Raw genomic sequence first — 17,781 nt, forward strand, 5'->3', positions numbered from 1 at the left:
CATATCAGTTGGAGGCCCTCAATGTATAGGTCAGCAATGTCCACTAAGTGCTGAGACAAAGTGACTTGGGTGGGAGTTATGACTTCTCATTCTCTCAATACACCCATAAAGGTGATATGGGCTGTTGCAAGCGAATAGAGCAATCTTTATAAGATAAGGTTATGGGAAACAGGTACTCAGAGGCATAGCATCCAGGCAGGATAAGGCATGAGGAAATTAACAAAAGTCACACAGAAAATTCCAAGAGAAAAATGAAAATTTTCTCCCTTGCTATGTCCACAATAAAAGGAAAGTGAAAAAGAGAGGGGAAGAAAAAAAAATAAAAAAGTTGTTCCTAGTAATAAATTATCTGGAGAATTAAAAGCCAGTGAATATGACACTGGTAACCTTGAGACATTTCTAAAGAGACAACAAGATACCAGACAAAATCCTTCCAAACAGGATAAGTCAGGGAGTCATTAGATAGAAAACAACATTCCCAAAAGACTTATAAACTCTAGCCAAAATTTCTGAAGTGATTAATGTATCAAACCACTTCGTCCTGTTTAAACAGGTCTGCACACTATCTAATATTCTAGTAGCAGCCCAGAAACAGCAAATAGCAGGTCATAGACCATTCTAATCACATTTGATGTTTTCTAAATCTTCCCGTAGCTATAAAAAAGTATAACATCATGTAAACTAAATTAGTTTAATAAAATAAGGTAATTCAATAGAAGTACTTAAAAGAAAGGACAAAATATCCAGGTCTATAAGTCTCTTAACCTAGTAAATCTTTCTATGATGTAAGTTCCAGTTAAGTTCTTTGAAGTGAACACAAAAAAAGGAAAACAACATTAAATATTGAACTCAAGAACTGTTTCGTATCATCCTTCATTAATATCCAGTTTAAGGTATTGGAAATAAGTTTCCTCTCAGGGGAAAAAGCAGTGACAGGTTTCACAAAGCAAATAATTCTCACATGTCCTAACATAGTGGGCATATATTGCAATTTATCCATTTTCAATTGTTGTTGCTATACACAAATCATTGTCCTCCAAGGTGTATGCACTAAGTCCTTGGTTAGCTGAAAATGTTGCTCTGTAGAGCAGATGGAAGGAACTTGGGAATGCGGTAAAGGGTTGCAACTTTTTCTTGGAATAATCTCACTGGAAATTGCATGCCAGTATCAACAAAAATTCTGAGCAGATGGCTCACACATAATTTCAGCTAGGTAGAGCTGCATATGATTTCCCTATATCGATCTAGTAATTAAATGTTACTTTAGGCCTGTCTGATGGTTGGTATTTCCAAAGGCACCCAAGAGTATCAAACATCTGAAGTCTCACACAGCTTGAAAAAGTTAATTATCTAACTCACTTGAGTTTCTTTCAGGATGACTTTTGGCTCAATCCGGTAGCAAAATATTCCGAAAAAAAAAATGCTGAGAGCTTGTTTTCCTGTAATAGCTAAACCCACTGTGCTGTAGCAACTTCCTTCAATACTAAGGAGAACCATGTAAATTCCCTTCACGTAAATGAAGAGAATATATTTCTCAAATAGTAGTTTATTCCTCAGTTCCCAGAGAAATGTAAACAGTTAACACAGTGGATTCCTGCCTATTTCACCTAAAACATGAAGAGAATCAGGAGTATTAAAATTTTATTTTTAAAAAAGGGTCTAAAACCAGTTGGTAAGTATATAACTCCTTTACAAAAAATCCTTATTCTTAGTGAAAACTATGTACTCACTCAATATCTTTTCAATAATAAAAATAACAACAAAGCTGATATTATACATAAAACACTCTAAGTTTAATTAAAGCCGAAAGAAAAACAACGATATCAGAAATATATAATGACTTTCAACTGTAGCAGCAGTCACTTTGTCGTGGTCTAAATTCTCTGTAATAAGACAAAATCTGCTTTCATTTACATCTTTGCAGCTCCATTGATGTTCACTGAAGCTGAAGATAAGAATCAGGTACAGAACATGATTTGGAGGTCATGTGCAGAGAGTCTATACTCTATCTTTTCCCGTTTTTTAAAATATTTTTTCTCAAAAAACGTGTGGTCCACAGCTAGATAAACACATTATGTGATGGGTAAGCACCTTGGCTTACAAGGGTGATATCAGAGTGGAGACCTGTCACTAGTGGGGTTCTGTAGGGCTCCATCCTCAGCCCTCTGCTCTTCATCAACTTCATAAATGACCTGGACACAGGACTGGAAGGGACAAGCAAGTTCACAGAGGGTACAATACTGAGAGGAGCTGTTGACTCTGAGGAAGGCAGAAAGGCCATCCTGAGAGAGTTGGACAAATTAAAGGGCTAGGAAATCAGCAACCATATTAAGTTTATCAGAGGAAAGTGCCGGGTTCTGTAACCTGGGATACATGAACAGACTGAGCAATGAAAGCAGCACTGTGGAAAGGGACCTGGGGGTCCTGGTTGATGGCAAGTTGAATGTGAGTCAGCAGTGCCCTGGCAGCCAGGAGGGCCACCTACATCCTGGGGTTCATCAGGCCCAGCATGGCCAGCTGGGCACAGAAGGGATTGTCCCACTCTGCTCTGCACTGGGGCAGCCTCACCCTGAGTTCTGGGGGCAGTTTTGGGTCCTACAATACAAGAAAGACATGAAAGTATTAGAGAGTGTCCCAAGGAGGAAAACAAAGATGGTGAAGGGCCTTGAGAGGAAGCATTTTGAGAAGCAGTTGAGGTCACTTGGTCTGTTCAGCACAGAAAAGACTGAGGGAGTGCCTCATTGCAGTCTACAACTTTCTTGTGAGTGGAAGAGGGGGGCAGAGGTTGATCTCTGCTCTGTGGTGACCATTGACAGGACCCCAGGGAATAGACTGAAGTTGTGCCAGAGCAGATTTAGGTTGGATATTAGAAAAAGGTGGTCAGGCACTGGAACAGGCTCCCTGGGGAAGTACTCACAACACCACTTGAACTCACACAGTTCAAGAAGAGTTTGGACAATGCTCTGGGGCATATGGTGTGGCTCTGGGGAATGGGGCTGTACAGGGCCAGGAGCTGGACTTTCTGATCCTTGTGGGTCCCTTCCAATACAACTTATTCTCTGATTCTATGACTGTGATATCCTCAATAATATATGATAAGATGAATGAGGGCTGATTACTAATCAGATTTTTGAAGACAGTACTTCATAAGACCTTTTCAATTCTTGCAAGGATCTTCCAATTTCCTTTAGGAGAGATTTCAGTGTTAGACATGCTGAGCCTCTGCCACTGAAGCATATAATTTGAGTCTCAATGTTTCAGAAGATGTCAGCATTTTCTTATGGCTACAGTGCAGATTTGCATTATGCTTAACATGAAATTTATATAATCTGTGAGTTAGTAAATAGAAACAATATGATATATAGAATCCTGTCTGGTATGTGTTCATTAGTGCTGATACAGAGACTAAAATGAGCACCTATTCCAAAATAAAGACTTCTTTTTGTGTGTACATGAAACACTCCAGTGGATTGATATATAAAGGGAAACCTCATGACCTATCAAAATTAGAATCTCAGACTACAAGAGTGAAGGTAGGAGAGGTGATCAAAATTTTCTAGTTGCTAGGCATTTTATGGAAAGAGGCTACATTCACTCATCTTATTAAAATTCATGAAAGTTTAAAATATCCAAAAGCCCAGGAGGGGTGGGGTCACAAAATCTATTTCACAGAACTGGGAAGCTTACTCTCTAAATTCACCTTGAAAGCAGTTTCCCCTTCACAGACTTCCTGAGAGCCTTTTGATTTCTTTCCTACTTAGGAGGTAATTACAGAACTTCTTTTCCTCCCTGACTAACACATACAGAAAGAGTTCACTTCAGCCTTTTATGCAGATTAGAATGGTTTGTTCCTGAATAGATCTCTACTGCAAATTATTGCTCCTTTGCTCTTTCTCTAATTCAACTATTTAGCTTTATTTTTATTTCCCTTTGTTTCTCTCATCTCATACTTTTTGTCAATTGATATCATAACTTCTTTAGTATTAAATATTGTTGAACTTTGCACTTCTCTTTTCATTTTTTCATATATATTTGCATTTAATTTTAAATTTATCATTGTCAGAAAACAATGACACTCATAGGTAGAGATGATGGAAGAGGGATTCTAAACAAAGGCTACATACTGTATTTCTCCTGTAGGTAAATCTCTTAAAAGGTACAAATCCAAAGGCAAAGAATAAATTCTTTCTAATAAGATTCCTTAGGGCACCAGAATAATGAGATTTTTAAGATCACCACAGTCATTTCAGTCAGGAGGAATCTGATTTTACCAGTTTAAAATGCCTATAATAGACACTTGGCTTATGCAGTCTAGTCTGATCCTAACAGCTACCACTGCTTTTAACTTCTTTCCTTCTTGTACAAATTGATGCTAAATGGAAGATTTGATGGGAATTTTACACCCCTCTGTTTTCACATTGGGGAAGTCTGTCTCCTTGGAACACTACTGCAACAATAGGACCACAGAATTTCTCCAAGCTCAGGCACCTCCTCTGTTTGGGAGCATATTAAGATGAATATTTATTAATAACTAAAATAGCCAATGTTTCCAAGATAAAACCAAAGCTGAAAGATCATTTAACCAGTAAAGAAATACTATTTTAGGCAAACTAGAATTAGAGTCAAGAACTGGGGCTTTTTTTTTTTTTTTTTTTTTGATAACAGCCCACTTTTACAAGAAAGCAAGGATAAGGTAGCATTTATTTTTTAGTCTGCTATTCTAATATTTGGTAAAAATTGTAGGACTTGAACAATAGCAGTATTGAAGCAACCAGCTTGCTAAAATATATCCAAAGACAGCACTCCAAATAAAAGCAGCAGACCTGCATGGAGCATCACACTCTTTTGCCAGTGATATCAATGGTCAGTAACAGACCAGTAGCACTCCCCTGAATCCATCAAGCATACATAAGTGCTAATAAAGAGAAAAGAAATGTTCTTGGATGAAGGACCTATCAGTATTTTTGTATTAAGTGATGGTATAAGCATAAAGACTTGCTACAAAGCCCTCACTCAGAAAGCTGTTATGCTTTGGAAACAAGTAATCATAGCTGTGACTAAATCAACCAAACTAGGCATCACCAGAAGTTATTAAGAACATATTTTTTCTCAGCCTAACAATTCTGCTTTATATATTATTCACTCATCCAGCTGCAAGGTTCTCTCCCATTCTCAGTGATTTCAACAGTAGTTATTGGAGAAGCTTTTATACATTTAGAGTAGGTATATAAAAATATTTATAGCATTTAGTGTTTACAGTAAGTTGTCTTAAAAGAGAAATTTTTATATTCATCACACTTAAACATAATTTGTCCCCTACCCTGATGAATAACACTCATATCCAAGTTCTAAGGAATCTAAGCCAAAATCCAATATTTTTACTCTTCAAGGTTGTCTACCTCCCCAGCTTTAAATTCTCCCTCTTTCAAAATCCTATCTGGCACATGGAGGATATTTTTTCAATAAATCAATACTGTAATAAAAAATGACTGTTTCTATGCACTCCACATATTAATTGAGTTTCTCTTATACAGATAAAATCATTCACCTTAAGCTCTGTATTTGACATTCATTTTTAATAACAGACCCTAATAAAAGAAGCACCTGGCAAAAACACAAATCTAAAATATCATTATGTTAAATCTCGTCTGCCTTGACATAATAGCTAATCACTTAATTTGGTTTCAGAAAGAATAATAACATTTTGCTTTTTTCAAAGTATACTTTTGAAAAAGGACATAATCTGAAAGAAATACTATGAGTATAGGCATGTTAAGTAATAGCTATCATTTTTTTGTCAGCAAAATGGAAGGCTACTGTTTTCAGCAAGAATGAAATCAGCAGTTTATCCATAAAAAAAAAAGTAGAAACCAAAGCCAAATTATATGCTTTTTTCCTAAAATTATTATGGCATAAATATCCCTTAGCATGGTTTAACCCCAGCCAGCAGCTAAGCATCACACAGCTGTTCACTCACTCCCCCATGGTGGGATGAGGGAGAGAATAGAAAAAGTGAGAAAACTCATGGGTTGAGATACAGCCAGTTTCATGGGTAAAGCAAAAGCCACACTCAAGCAAAGTCATAAAGGAACTCATTCATCGCTTCCATGAGCAGGCAGCTGTGTGGCCATCCAAAGGAAAACATGACTCTATCACATGTAACAGTGACTTGGGACAACAAATGTCATGACTCCAAACATGCCCTCTTCCTCCTTTCCCCAGCATTGTATGCTGAGCATGACTCCACATGGTAAGGTAAAGGATATCCCAGTGGTCTGTTGGAATCAGCTATCCTGGCTGTCCCCCCTCGCAGTTTCTTGTGCCCTCACAGCCTACTTGCTGGAGAAGGGAGAGAAGTAGAAAAGGCCTTCAGGCTGTACAATGACTGCTCAGCAGTAAGGAAAACATCCTTGAATTAGAAACACTCTTCCCAACAAAAATCCAGCACATCCCCGTATTAGCTACTGTGAAGAAAATCCTCTCCATTCCAGCTAAAACAAACACAACCCTGCAGCACCTGTATGGAAAACAACACATACATCATAACATTTCTCTCCACTACCTGTACACACAAGGAAAAAATTACTTTCCAAAATTTTAACAGGAGAATTTTCAAAACCCTATTTTTTCTCACTCCATGAAATTAGTTAAAAGCAAAGAGAAGGCAAAGCATAAGAGACCCATTGAGGAATACCATCAATCAAAAATATTTGCATGTTCTGCTAAATACCATCATTCCAAAATGTGTTTGCTAATCTGGGGATAGCCCTCCTGAGAGCAACTGCAACTTGAATCACTGTGTTTTGAGCAAAGTTCTCTTCTGTCCTAATATAAACACTGAATAGTTGTACAAGTCATAGAATTCAAAAAAACCACTGACAGTCAACACCATTATGAGCACATGCCCCCATTTAGCTGCAATTACTCACCCAGATGTTTCCATCTTGATGGTATGGTTTCCAGTTTCTCCCTGTATCGCTGTAGAGCATCCGATATTGAGTGACCCAGTCAGAGCTGCTGTACCTGCCTTGAGTTGCAACAACACTGATCTGCTTCCTGCTCCCAAAATCCACCTGCAGCCATTGGTAATGATCACTGTCTGATGGAGACCAACCTCCTGCACCTGTTGTGGAGAAGCAGAAGGCAGATTTAGATCTCAGGCAGTTACTTTGATGTGAACTCATTGTGAAGAAGCTGATTGCGGGAAGTCAGCCCAGCTGAGAGGAATACAATACCAAAAATATTTGAACACATACAAAAGAAATATGAGTTCCCATTAAAAAAATGCAGAACAAACTTTAGTACAGGCTTTAAGTACATTAAATCTATTTCCCTAATCATACTTTTATATAATTACAATGATTTAATGGAATGCCTGTTAACCTATCAATGGCTTTATAATGCTTTAATTACAGCTTATTACTTTTTGCCAAATTATAATTTTTCAAGGGTTGACCAAATTTCCATGAAGTTCTTTTTCGGAGTAAGGCACAAATCAATTTTTTTTTTTTTATTTTCTATGCCTTTTCAATAACATTTCAAATTGCAGAGATAATATAGATAAAAAGTGAGGAAATAAGAGCGAGTTCTCTGCTTTTTTATGTTTCACTATAGAGCCCAAACTGAAAGATCTAACAGAAGAATTGAGAAAGAAGCAAGTACAGGGCTAGATGCAGTTTTGATCTGCTGTTGTACAAGCTGTCACAGATTTACATTGGCAGATGCCTTACACAAGTGTTATTGCTCTTTATGGGTCTGTGAATTAACTTGGCAGCAATACTATTAATATTCTTCTCAGCCACTGGACAGCATTAAACTAATCTAAATAAGGAAGCCCAGTGATGCATTTATAAATATAGTATTGAGACACTAATTAATGCAATTTCTTATTCTGAAATAAAAATATTAAGGGGTAAACTGTATTAGGATCCTTCAGAGAATAATAAAATTTTTCAGATAGATATTATAATGGTAAGCATTAGGAAATACATGAAATAAAAACCCTCATCTATCAAAACAGAAAAAATGGAGTATCATTCTCTTTATAATCATAACAGACATTAATACACACAAAACAAAATGTTTACAGACTTGATGTGATTTACAGGAGTTTTATTTTGCTTTTAGCTTTGAACCAAATAAATGTCTTGGCACACCAGCAAATCATGTAGTGTAGTCCATGGGCCAATTTTTATTGCTTTTAATATCACTTATAGTCTTCAACTGACGTCAACAACAAGCCTCGCCTGTTTGCCAAACAAGCAACTTTGCTATACTGCATCTTATATACTCCCATCATTAGGCGGCAGCATTGCCTCAGGCTTAGACTACCCTAAAACTCATTTAGCTGCCACAGGTGTTAACGTTTGCAGGTCATTGGATATTTTAATGTTGTAATTTCAACGGGATAATCTGATACCTCATATGGTTGCCTTTCATTGTAATTAAAAGTGTAGCACTGCATCAATGACAACTAATCTGTTAAAATTCCCAAGATTTGCAATAGATGCTTTCTCCCTGCTCTACCCAGTAAAATGAACAGGATACTATAGCTGTAGGGAATACTCAAGTGTTATTTAAAACAAATAAACTCAAAAACCCACCCTTACTGAAGAGCATTTGAAGGAAAAATATTCCCACATATACCCAAATTCAAACTAGATCTAGTTTTGCAGACTGATCATTCAAAACAGAATGCAGCCTCTTCATACTTCTATGCATGGAGATTGGAAAAGTTAGCTCTATATATTTGTTGTTATAGCAGAGATGATGTTTTCTCTCCCTGTCCTAATATCCTCATCAAATTGATGTATCTGAGATTGATGGCACATAAAAAATAAGAAGCTGGCACCGTACAAAAGCCACCTTTGTAAAAATACCCTTTGGTGGCTACCAAAAAAAAAAGGTTCCAATGTGAGAATTTTTAAAAAGTTTTATGAAAGACAAAATTAAACAGTCAGTCAATGAAATTTCCTTCATCAAAGCAATTGTTGAAAAAGCATGACATACTGTAATGTTATGAAGGTTAAAATAGATATTATAGCTTTACCATAATGCAGAGATTTACATTAAACCAGGAGATTTTGTTAAGCACACTTAAAGGAAAAGACTTTGAAGCATAACAAGATATAATTTCTTTATTTAGCACATTCATGTTACTGAGACAAGATTTTGGCCTACTGTAATTGATTAAAAATTCATTGTAAATTTCAACTGGGTTTCCAAAAGTCTCACCTACAAATCCTTTGAAAAGTTTGTAAAAATCGAGCATTTATTTTTATGTAAAAGAACTGGAAAGCCTTTTTCACATCATGCTTAAGAAAAGTGAGAGATGTGACACAATAGTCACATCTAGGCCATGAGATGGAAACACTTCTTTTGCAAGACAGACTGCCCTGTAACCATTTCTAACAAACAAGAGACAAAACTTTAAGTCAAAGTTGCAAAGAGCAGCTAACAATATTATCCTATATCTCAGTTTATGATTTGCCTTCTGGCTTTTCCAAGCAATTAAAGAAATAAATAGTTGGAAGGATGAAGGGGAAACACACTGCATTGCAGCTAAATGTGCTGCTGAGCAGACCAGCATGGTAAAGGAATGGTGGTCAGTCTGAGCAGGCAGGGCAGGCATCAGAAGCATCCAGTGAGCATCAATCAAATTTGTCCTCTTCCACTTTGATTCTCCAAGCTACGTAATCTGGGGGAGATGCCTACTTTGTTCACATTATTGCTGATACATGTAACCCCTAGTGGTCCAAGCATTATTTTTTTACGTCAAAATCTTTTTTCAGGTGCATGCTCTAAATAAGTTATGAAAATGTTGCATTGCATACAATTTTCCCCTCTGAAATCTTGAATTCACTGGAGGAATTTAATTAAGTATATTTGTATCTCCATTCAATCCAAAAATCTCATATCTCTATAAATATGCACATGCTCACAGTTCTGCATATCATTAAACATTTTGCTGAATAAAACTTCTTCTTCACTGAAATTCAAAATTTGGTTTGATACTGGATTGGGAAAAGAGGAGTTACTGATAAAGAATATATTTTGCCTTTTTGAATGAGTGAGAAATTTCAAAATCAAACCTAATTTCCAGAATATGGCCTTATTTTTTGAAATGAACAGAACTTTATGACCAGTACATTATAAAAGAATAATGAATTATCTTTAGGAAAGGAGCAAAATAACAGCATGTTAATAGTTACAGGGAATATTACATCACACTGAAACTAGAGTGGTGTATTTAAACTGTTGAATAATTGCTATTCAGAGTAATTATTCACACCTCGGTGTAAACTGTTAATTTTTAATAGCTGTAGGCTATATCCTGAATTTTATTACGTTTATTATTTCCACTTTTTATTATGGCAGAACAAAAGGAATTGGATATATGTTTTTTCATATCATGCTCCCTTTATTTCATGTATTGCCTTTTAACAAATAGTGCAATATACCATGAAATCAATAGACTTATGGATTAGAAGGAGGTTAGAACAAAAAAATGGTTTTAAAGATACTGAATAGATGCATTTAGTACAATTTACTTACCCTAAAAGGGTGAGGAGCATTTACAGAGATTTTTGATAGCAATGGTGCAATGAATTGGGTTGCAGACAATATCTGCTTCCTATTTTTATTTTTATGTTCTTCAAGAATTTAATGTGATTAAACAAATTCATGTGGTCAGCAGCCAAAATATTTGACCCACTGACATGAACCAAGCAAATCATACACTGGTTTATGATACACTGGTTTATACCACAAAGCACTCTACACCACACACAGGACAACTCATTTAAACTTGAGCAAGAATGACTGTACATGAGCTTTTGTCAACAGAGAACTCAAAGTTCAGCAACGCTGAAGTCATTACTGAGTATGTGCCCCAAATATCTTTGAGCATCCAAGAATCTTTCCTGTGCATAAAAGTCTGTAAGTTTAACCAGCACAGCCAGTGATAAGAGCAGAGCATACCTGTGGTAAAAGGTAGCTAGGAAAGATTTCATAAAACTTTATTTTCTAAACAAGGCATTTGATCTGCTGCTACTGCAGACTGACCAAACTACTGAAACAAGCACACAACACATCTTATGCAGAAGACACAAAACTATATTCAGAATGCTAAGAATTTGTAAAAGTGGAAATTGTTAATAATTTTACACCAAACAAGAATGATTGTTAACAAACAGTATTAGCTTCACTGCAAGAGTTTTAAGTTCAAAGGTTTATTTTTTTTTAAATTTTGAATATTCCAACATGTTTTCTGTTTTTATTGCATTTTATTCCACAGGTTCATTCTGTGGAACAGAAAGCAGCATAAAAAACAGAGATTATCTCTGAATGTCACATGCACAATTTATTTCTAGGAGTATAAAGAATTTAAGGCAATGTGGGCCTGTTTTTACATATATAATTCCTTTTAATTAATTACACCTTTCAGCTGCCTATTCGAATTTGGGGAGGGAATTACCTCACATTTACTGCAAATAAAGACTTTCTTATCATTCCCCACAATGAATTGTCAGGAAGCAGTAAAGACGGAGTTGACTCACAAATTTTATATTTTTACCTGAACTGTCATAGGACACTGAGTTTACAGACCTATAAGAAGGGGGAAACTGATGATTTTTGAAAATGTCTGTTCTGTTTCAGTTAGAAAACATTCTTTTGAAAATTTGGGACTTCCATTTTCATTCATGATGAAAACTGGAAACATTAATTTGCATGGGAAGAATTCTTGTTTCTACTTCAAATCACAAAATTAAAAAAACCAGTACTGCAGTAAGTCTAGTGTCCTAATCCTTCTAAATCAGTAATAAAAAAAGTTTCAATTACATGAATTAAAAAAGAATAGGATTCATACCCAGAAATTTCATTAGAAAACAAATTATAGATGTAAGATGGAGGTTTTGGGGTAGTTACAATTCAGTGGGTTGTTTTATCTAATCATAGAAAAATTCTATAGCCTTTCAGAACAGGAAAAAAAAAAAAAAAAAAAAAAGGCCTTTTTTAATAATTACATAAAAATAGCCTGAAACATTCCTAGAGTTTGAATAATCTTATTTTGATGGGAAAACCACAACATAATCTTTCAATGAAAAGTCACACTTTCTAGGTCACTGCAATAGCATGAAATCAATATGGTTTGACACCTTGCTATTTTCCAAGACGTAGCTTGTCATTCTGCAACACAAAAGATAAATCAAGACCAAAAAGAAATCTTTGAAATACTGAGATCATTCATTTACTACATTTCAGAGAAAATATGGGCAGCCATTTTCTACAGTACCTAGAAAACAATATAAGAGACCCAAACTCCTAAATGGCATAAATCTACCTGCACTCTTTGTCACCATTGTAGTTAAGCAGGACATCAATGGAGGTTTTCATTTTTTGGCTTGTCTTCCTCTGTCCATTTTATAATACAGTGTAGATAAAGACATTACTCAGAGAAAATAAAATGCTTCCAGCTATGAGGTCCCTGACAAAGGAAGGATGTGGAGCTATTGGAATAAGTCCAGAGGAAGTCACAAGATGCTCTGAGAGCTGAAGCATATCTCCTATAAAGACATGCTGAGAAAGTTGGGATTGTTCAGCCTTGAAAAGAGACAGCTTTGGGGTGAACTAACTGTAGTCTTCCAGTGCCTACAAGAAAGATGGAGAGAGACTATTTCCTAAGGGTGTTTAGTGACTGGACAAGGGACAATGACTTCAAACTGAGAGAGAGTAGATTTAGGTCAGACATTAGGAAGAAATTTTTTACTCTGAGCCTGGTGAGACACTGCAACGAGTTGCCCAGAGAAGTTGTGGATGCCCCTTTCCTGGCCATGCTCAAGGTTGAGGAGGACTTTCTGGTCTGGTAGAAGGTGAGGACACTAGATGTCCTCTAAGGTCCCTTCCAATCCTGGAATGCTACAGTGGGCCTAGTTACACTGGGAAAAGTTATGCTTATACAGAAATCTTGAGCAATTAAAGACTTCATACTTCAAGTTTCTTTGAGGGAAGGTTGCATTTACCATGTACTGATAGAGTCCTCCAACAAAGATGCTTCAGTCCTCTTACAGGGTTTCACTTCTAACTGAAACAATCTTTTCCTGATATTGGCACAGACAAACGTTTATTTCCCTATCATAAAGAGCATGCATTTGTTTATTTCTTGTATCCATCTGCTGTTCTAGCTAAATTTGGATTTATAATCCATTCCATCTATCTTCAGGGTGGGGATTTGCCTTTGCATTTTTGAAGAGCTCTTCTTTTTAGCACATAACAGCAGGGATGCATTTGCAGACAAGACCATGCAAAACACCAATGATGAACATTCAGCTTCAAGAAAAAAAAAAAAAAAAAGTTAACATTTAGAAGGCAAAAAATACTGAGAAAATAGCAGCACGAGAGAAAAAGGAAGCAAAAAATGATTACTAGATATCTTCTTCTCTAGAATTCATTATTAGAATTTACCCCAAATCAAACCATATTTACTAAAAACTGGCAAATGAGATCCAACCTTTGACCTACTTCTCCATGAGTTTCAACAGTTTTCTAGAAGTACAGCAAGAATTAAGAGACAGTAAGCTCTGAAGCTCTAAGTTCCCTATAAAATACATTTTGCAGGGGCAGAAGATTGGAAAGGGTCAATATTCATTCCTCAAATTAGCCTTCCTTCTTAGCAGCTGAAAGATGCAAGACTATAAAGAGGGTATGCTTTTCATTTTGTAAAATGTAAAACAATTTTTTTTTCTATTTTGGTGGAGGAGTGTCAGGATCATCCCTTATTCACTTTAGCAAATATTTTTTGGACATTGTAAGACTAATTTTAGAAGAATTGTCTTATAGTAAGAAATATACAGAGTCTGTACATGCAAAAAACCCCTAATTATATTTCTTAAAATTATTTCATTTTCATTTAAAAACCTGAGAATTAAAAGTAGAAATAACCCAAGGGATAACAGTAGTTCTCAGGATACAGTCCGCATAAATCTTTTTAAAAAGAACATTAAAATCACTATATCATTTTTTAAATCCCAACAGATCATTCTTACAGTAAATGCAATTAAAATAAATCCCTTGATGTAGCGTCTGGTTCTTAATACCCACTGCTTCCTAGTATATCTTAACTGAGCACACACTACGTATGAGGGAATGAACATCAATTTGCCCTAAGGAACAGTGGTGATATCTAACAAAAACTGATGCAAAAGAGATCTCACTGTTGTCATTCATAGTTGCCTGACTGAAAGTAGGGGGAAAAAGTCAGAAGCCTAAGGAGTCTCATATTTTGAATTCAGTGTTGGGGAGCAAACACTTTGCAGCTTTGATTATTTTAATGAACACATCACTTTAAACTGTGCCTTTCCCATCTGTTCTGCTCTCTAATTACATATGCAAAAAGAAGCTCATTCACAACATCCTAATGGAATCTTAAACAAAACTTGGAGGAGATGTAAATATTCTGCATGCATCATCTGTATTCAAGGCAACAAGCAGCTTCTTCTCCATGAGGTGTTTTCTTGTTTTTCAGGCAGAAAGTTTAGGCAAGGCAATGGATCGCTGCACCCTGGCATACAAATCCCTTGCATACAAAATAACCACAGTGGCATACAAAAGATGAGGTAGAGAGTAGAGAGATCTCCCTTTCCTCACAATACCTTTGCAAGTACCACAGCACAAATCTCTCATTGTCTGTTTATGCATTGCAGCACTGGGGTTTTCCTGACAACCCAGGTCATATCCCTGGCAAGGAATAGCAAGTGTACAGTTAATGGAGAGCGGATACTACCTCTGCAGTGTCTGTGCTGAGCAATAGAGCCCTGATTAGTAGATACTTACCCAAAATTTTCATGATGGCCAGATCAAAAATAGCAAAGTTTTACTGACTGTGATTGAATAGCATTTATATCACTTTAAAATACAAATACAAACTCATTATGATACTTCCTTGCAACTGCTGTGGTCCTTCCTTAGTAGAGATGACAGAGGAAAAGGAATTGAGGTATTCCAGCAACTGATTTATAACATTTCAATAGCAATGAGATCCCTAAACACTTAAGTCACCTAAGTCATCTCCTGTTCCCATTAGTTGAACCCACAAATTGATGGAAGGCAAAGCTGAATTACTGAAAGTTATATCATGGTGTTCCAGCTTATCCTGACTAATATTTTTACCTCAAATGATTGCACATGAAAAATCATTAAATGATGTAATTCTGGCTGACATATCTTGTTCTGTGACAAGTCTTCAACCCCAAAAGATAAAAGCTGAACCTCCAGTCTGAGAGACTTGCTGTGTGAGATCCTGTAGGGAACATAGTTTCTACCATCGTGCCTAAGTATGTACCAGTGTTCTAGTTGTATGCAGACAACACTCTAGTGAAATGCTCACTGTGAAAAAACAGAAGCCTCTTTCAGGCCCTTAAAGAGTCTTAGCCCACCAAGTAGGAAAAACAAATTACCTGGCTCCTGATATTAAATACAGTAGTTATGAAGTCCAGCTCCCTTTATGATTGCCAACAGTCAGCTTTTGCTGGCTTCTACCAATACCACTTGGGCTCAGCTCCTGGACTGGTACAGAATCTGAAGACTGGTCACTCTTTCCTCTGTTACTCTTTTTACATTTCTACTAGTTTCTTATTTGTACTGCTGTTAGTGTGGTTTGGGGTTTTTAGTTTACTTCGTTTTTGATAAGTTTTTTCTTTAGAGATTGGCAAGGAAAAATATCCATTCAGGAATATATTCAGGTTGAAGACTCTTCCCTAGTGTTTCCTATCCAGGCTAAACCTGCTTTTCCTCTATACACTTTTCCATCTGCTCAAGATTTCAAACTTGAATTCCCATTTTACAGGAATTTCTGAGCAGCTGGTCTCAACCCAAATGGTGGTGATTTCTCAAAGATCAAAATTGTTAATAAAGCAGTCTGAAATATTGTTTCCTTCTTTAGTGGTAAAATCACTGTGCATTTTGATAATTTTCCACAAAAAATTACAAGTGAAGCTAATGAATTTTCATAAAGAGGAATAAAATAATTGAAAGTAAAAAATTAAATCAGTCATTGCAACTGAAATTTTCTGAATAGTCAGAAATAGTTTTGTGAGTCTTTTCCATATGTGAATTGCCTAGAAAATTAGGAGTTAGAGGGAGATATGCTTATCCTCTTATTTGTATCAATGCGGTATTGCCCCAGTCCTGAGAACAAGACTTTCCCTATCTGCATAGTTGATTAGCCACTACTACCAGATGCTTCTGCAAATCATACTTTGCTTAAGATATCACAGGATCTCTGATAGCACTAGGGCCATGCATGGATATCAGCTACTGGTACTGCTCAATCTGTCCCAGTAAACGTGCTTAATTCTTCTGGCTTTCCTTCAACAAAGTGGAGCACAGAATTGTGAACTAGTGAGAGATGACTTTTGAAATCCAATGTAGGGTTGATTCAAGGCACTTGTGCCATTTTCTGTTTTAGTAAAGATAGAAGATAATTTTTTTTCATTAATGCATCTATTGCAAGTAATAACGAGATCCTTATCCTTTCTCTTCATTAAGAAAATACATTCAATTTTTAAATATTACCCTCTACTGCATCCATTTTGGTGATGAAAGCTCATATTATGCCTTTTATTTTCCTAATAGCAAAACATTTATTAATATCATATGCAGAGTCGCAAAAACATCAGAAGAACAATTTTCTTTTTTATTTTAATGTGCAAAATAATATGTTTATTTCAAGATAGAACTATACGACAGTAGAATTAAACTTTTTAGAGCAGCAATCTGCCTGAAGTCTATGGTAAACTATGCATAAACAGTGAGGATTCCCTAGTGAGTTTACACTCCTTGGAGCCAAAACATAGCCCTGTATACAGAAATCATTATAATCATGTGAGACTATATGAGGGGAAAAAAAAAAAAAAAAGCCTGCAGAAAAAGTTATAGCACTAATAAAAGTATCAGTGCTCTTATCAGTGATATCAAATGTTAATTTATCCTCATGGGATTAACTAATCTGATACAGTTTCGACACTAATCAGGGTAAGAAATTCTGCTAGGATTTTTATTCAATATAAATTAATGAGAACTCAAAGTTCATTCAGCAGAGCATTTCAAAAATTACACTATAATAAATTAAAAGCCCCAAATGCACACTCCAACCCTTCTTTTAAAAATTTTAACCCACAGAAGGGATGAGAATATGGAAATGTTAGCTTTAGAGTAGGAAGGTTCAACATACATAGTCTGGGGGAGGATTCAAAGCAGGATTTAACTTCAGGTGTCCTGCATCATCCCCATTTCTCCCCCTGCCTCTGTTAGCCCTCTAACACTCAGGATGGCATAGCTCCCCAGGCAGAAATTAATCTCTCTGCAGCTTCCACACTCTTCATTTAAGCTCTTCAGGCTACAGATTGAAATACTTGTTCTGAATGCATTTTTTTTCAACTCTGTCAGTCAAGACTCAACATTGCTGAGAAGAAAAAGGAACTTTTTGCATGTCTGTACTAACTGAATATCCCCACTCTCCAAACAAAGAGGAAAAAAAAAAATCCCACCACCTCATATCTGCAGCTAGACTGCGGATTGGACCTAAGTAATTTCTGTTGGTATAGAACAGCAGTTGACAGATGAAGAAACAAACCACACCACAGCAACAAAAGGAGTATTCAAGACAGAAATCATCTAACTTGGCAGAAGCAATGCCCAGGCAAAAAAAAAACCCAACACCTAAGTAGTGTATAAATATAGCTTTAGTTTGTGTGTGTGTGTAAGCCCCTGTAATGCATCATT

The 17,781-nt window shown here is 36.1% G+C and overlaps 1 protein-coding gene across 2 annotated transcripts in view; it reads right to left on the reverse strand.

Annotated features, from left to right (window-relative positions):
- LOC136363380 (contactin-associated protein-like 2) overlaps positions 1-17,781 on the reverse strand; it is a 226,320-nt gene that overhangs the window by 138,441 nt on the left and 70,098 nt on the right. For both annotated transcript variants that reach the window (XR_010743983.1, XM_066322578.1), the window contains exon 3: positions 6,930-7,123. Coding sequence is in view for 1 of the 2 variants with exons in the window: in XM_066322578.1 (XP_066178675.1) it covers positions 6,930-7,123 (194 nt within the window). In the remaining variant the exon portion in view is untranslated. The remainder of the gene's footprint in view (positions 1-6,929; positions 7,124-17,781) is intronic.

The sequence above is a fragment of the Sylvia atricapilla genome, chromosome 1 (genome assembly GCF_009819655.1).
Source record: "Sylvia atricapilla isolate bSylAtr1 chromosome 1, bSylAtr1.pri, whole genome shotgun sequence".
In the NCBI taxonomy this organism is placed as follows: domain Eukaryota; kingdom Metazoa; phylum Chordata; class Aves; order Passeriformes; family Sylviidae; genus Sylvia; species Sylvia atricapilla.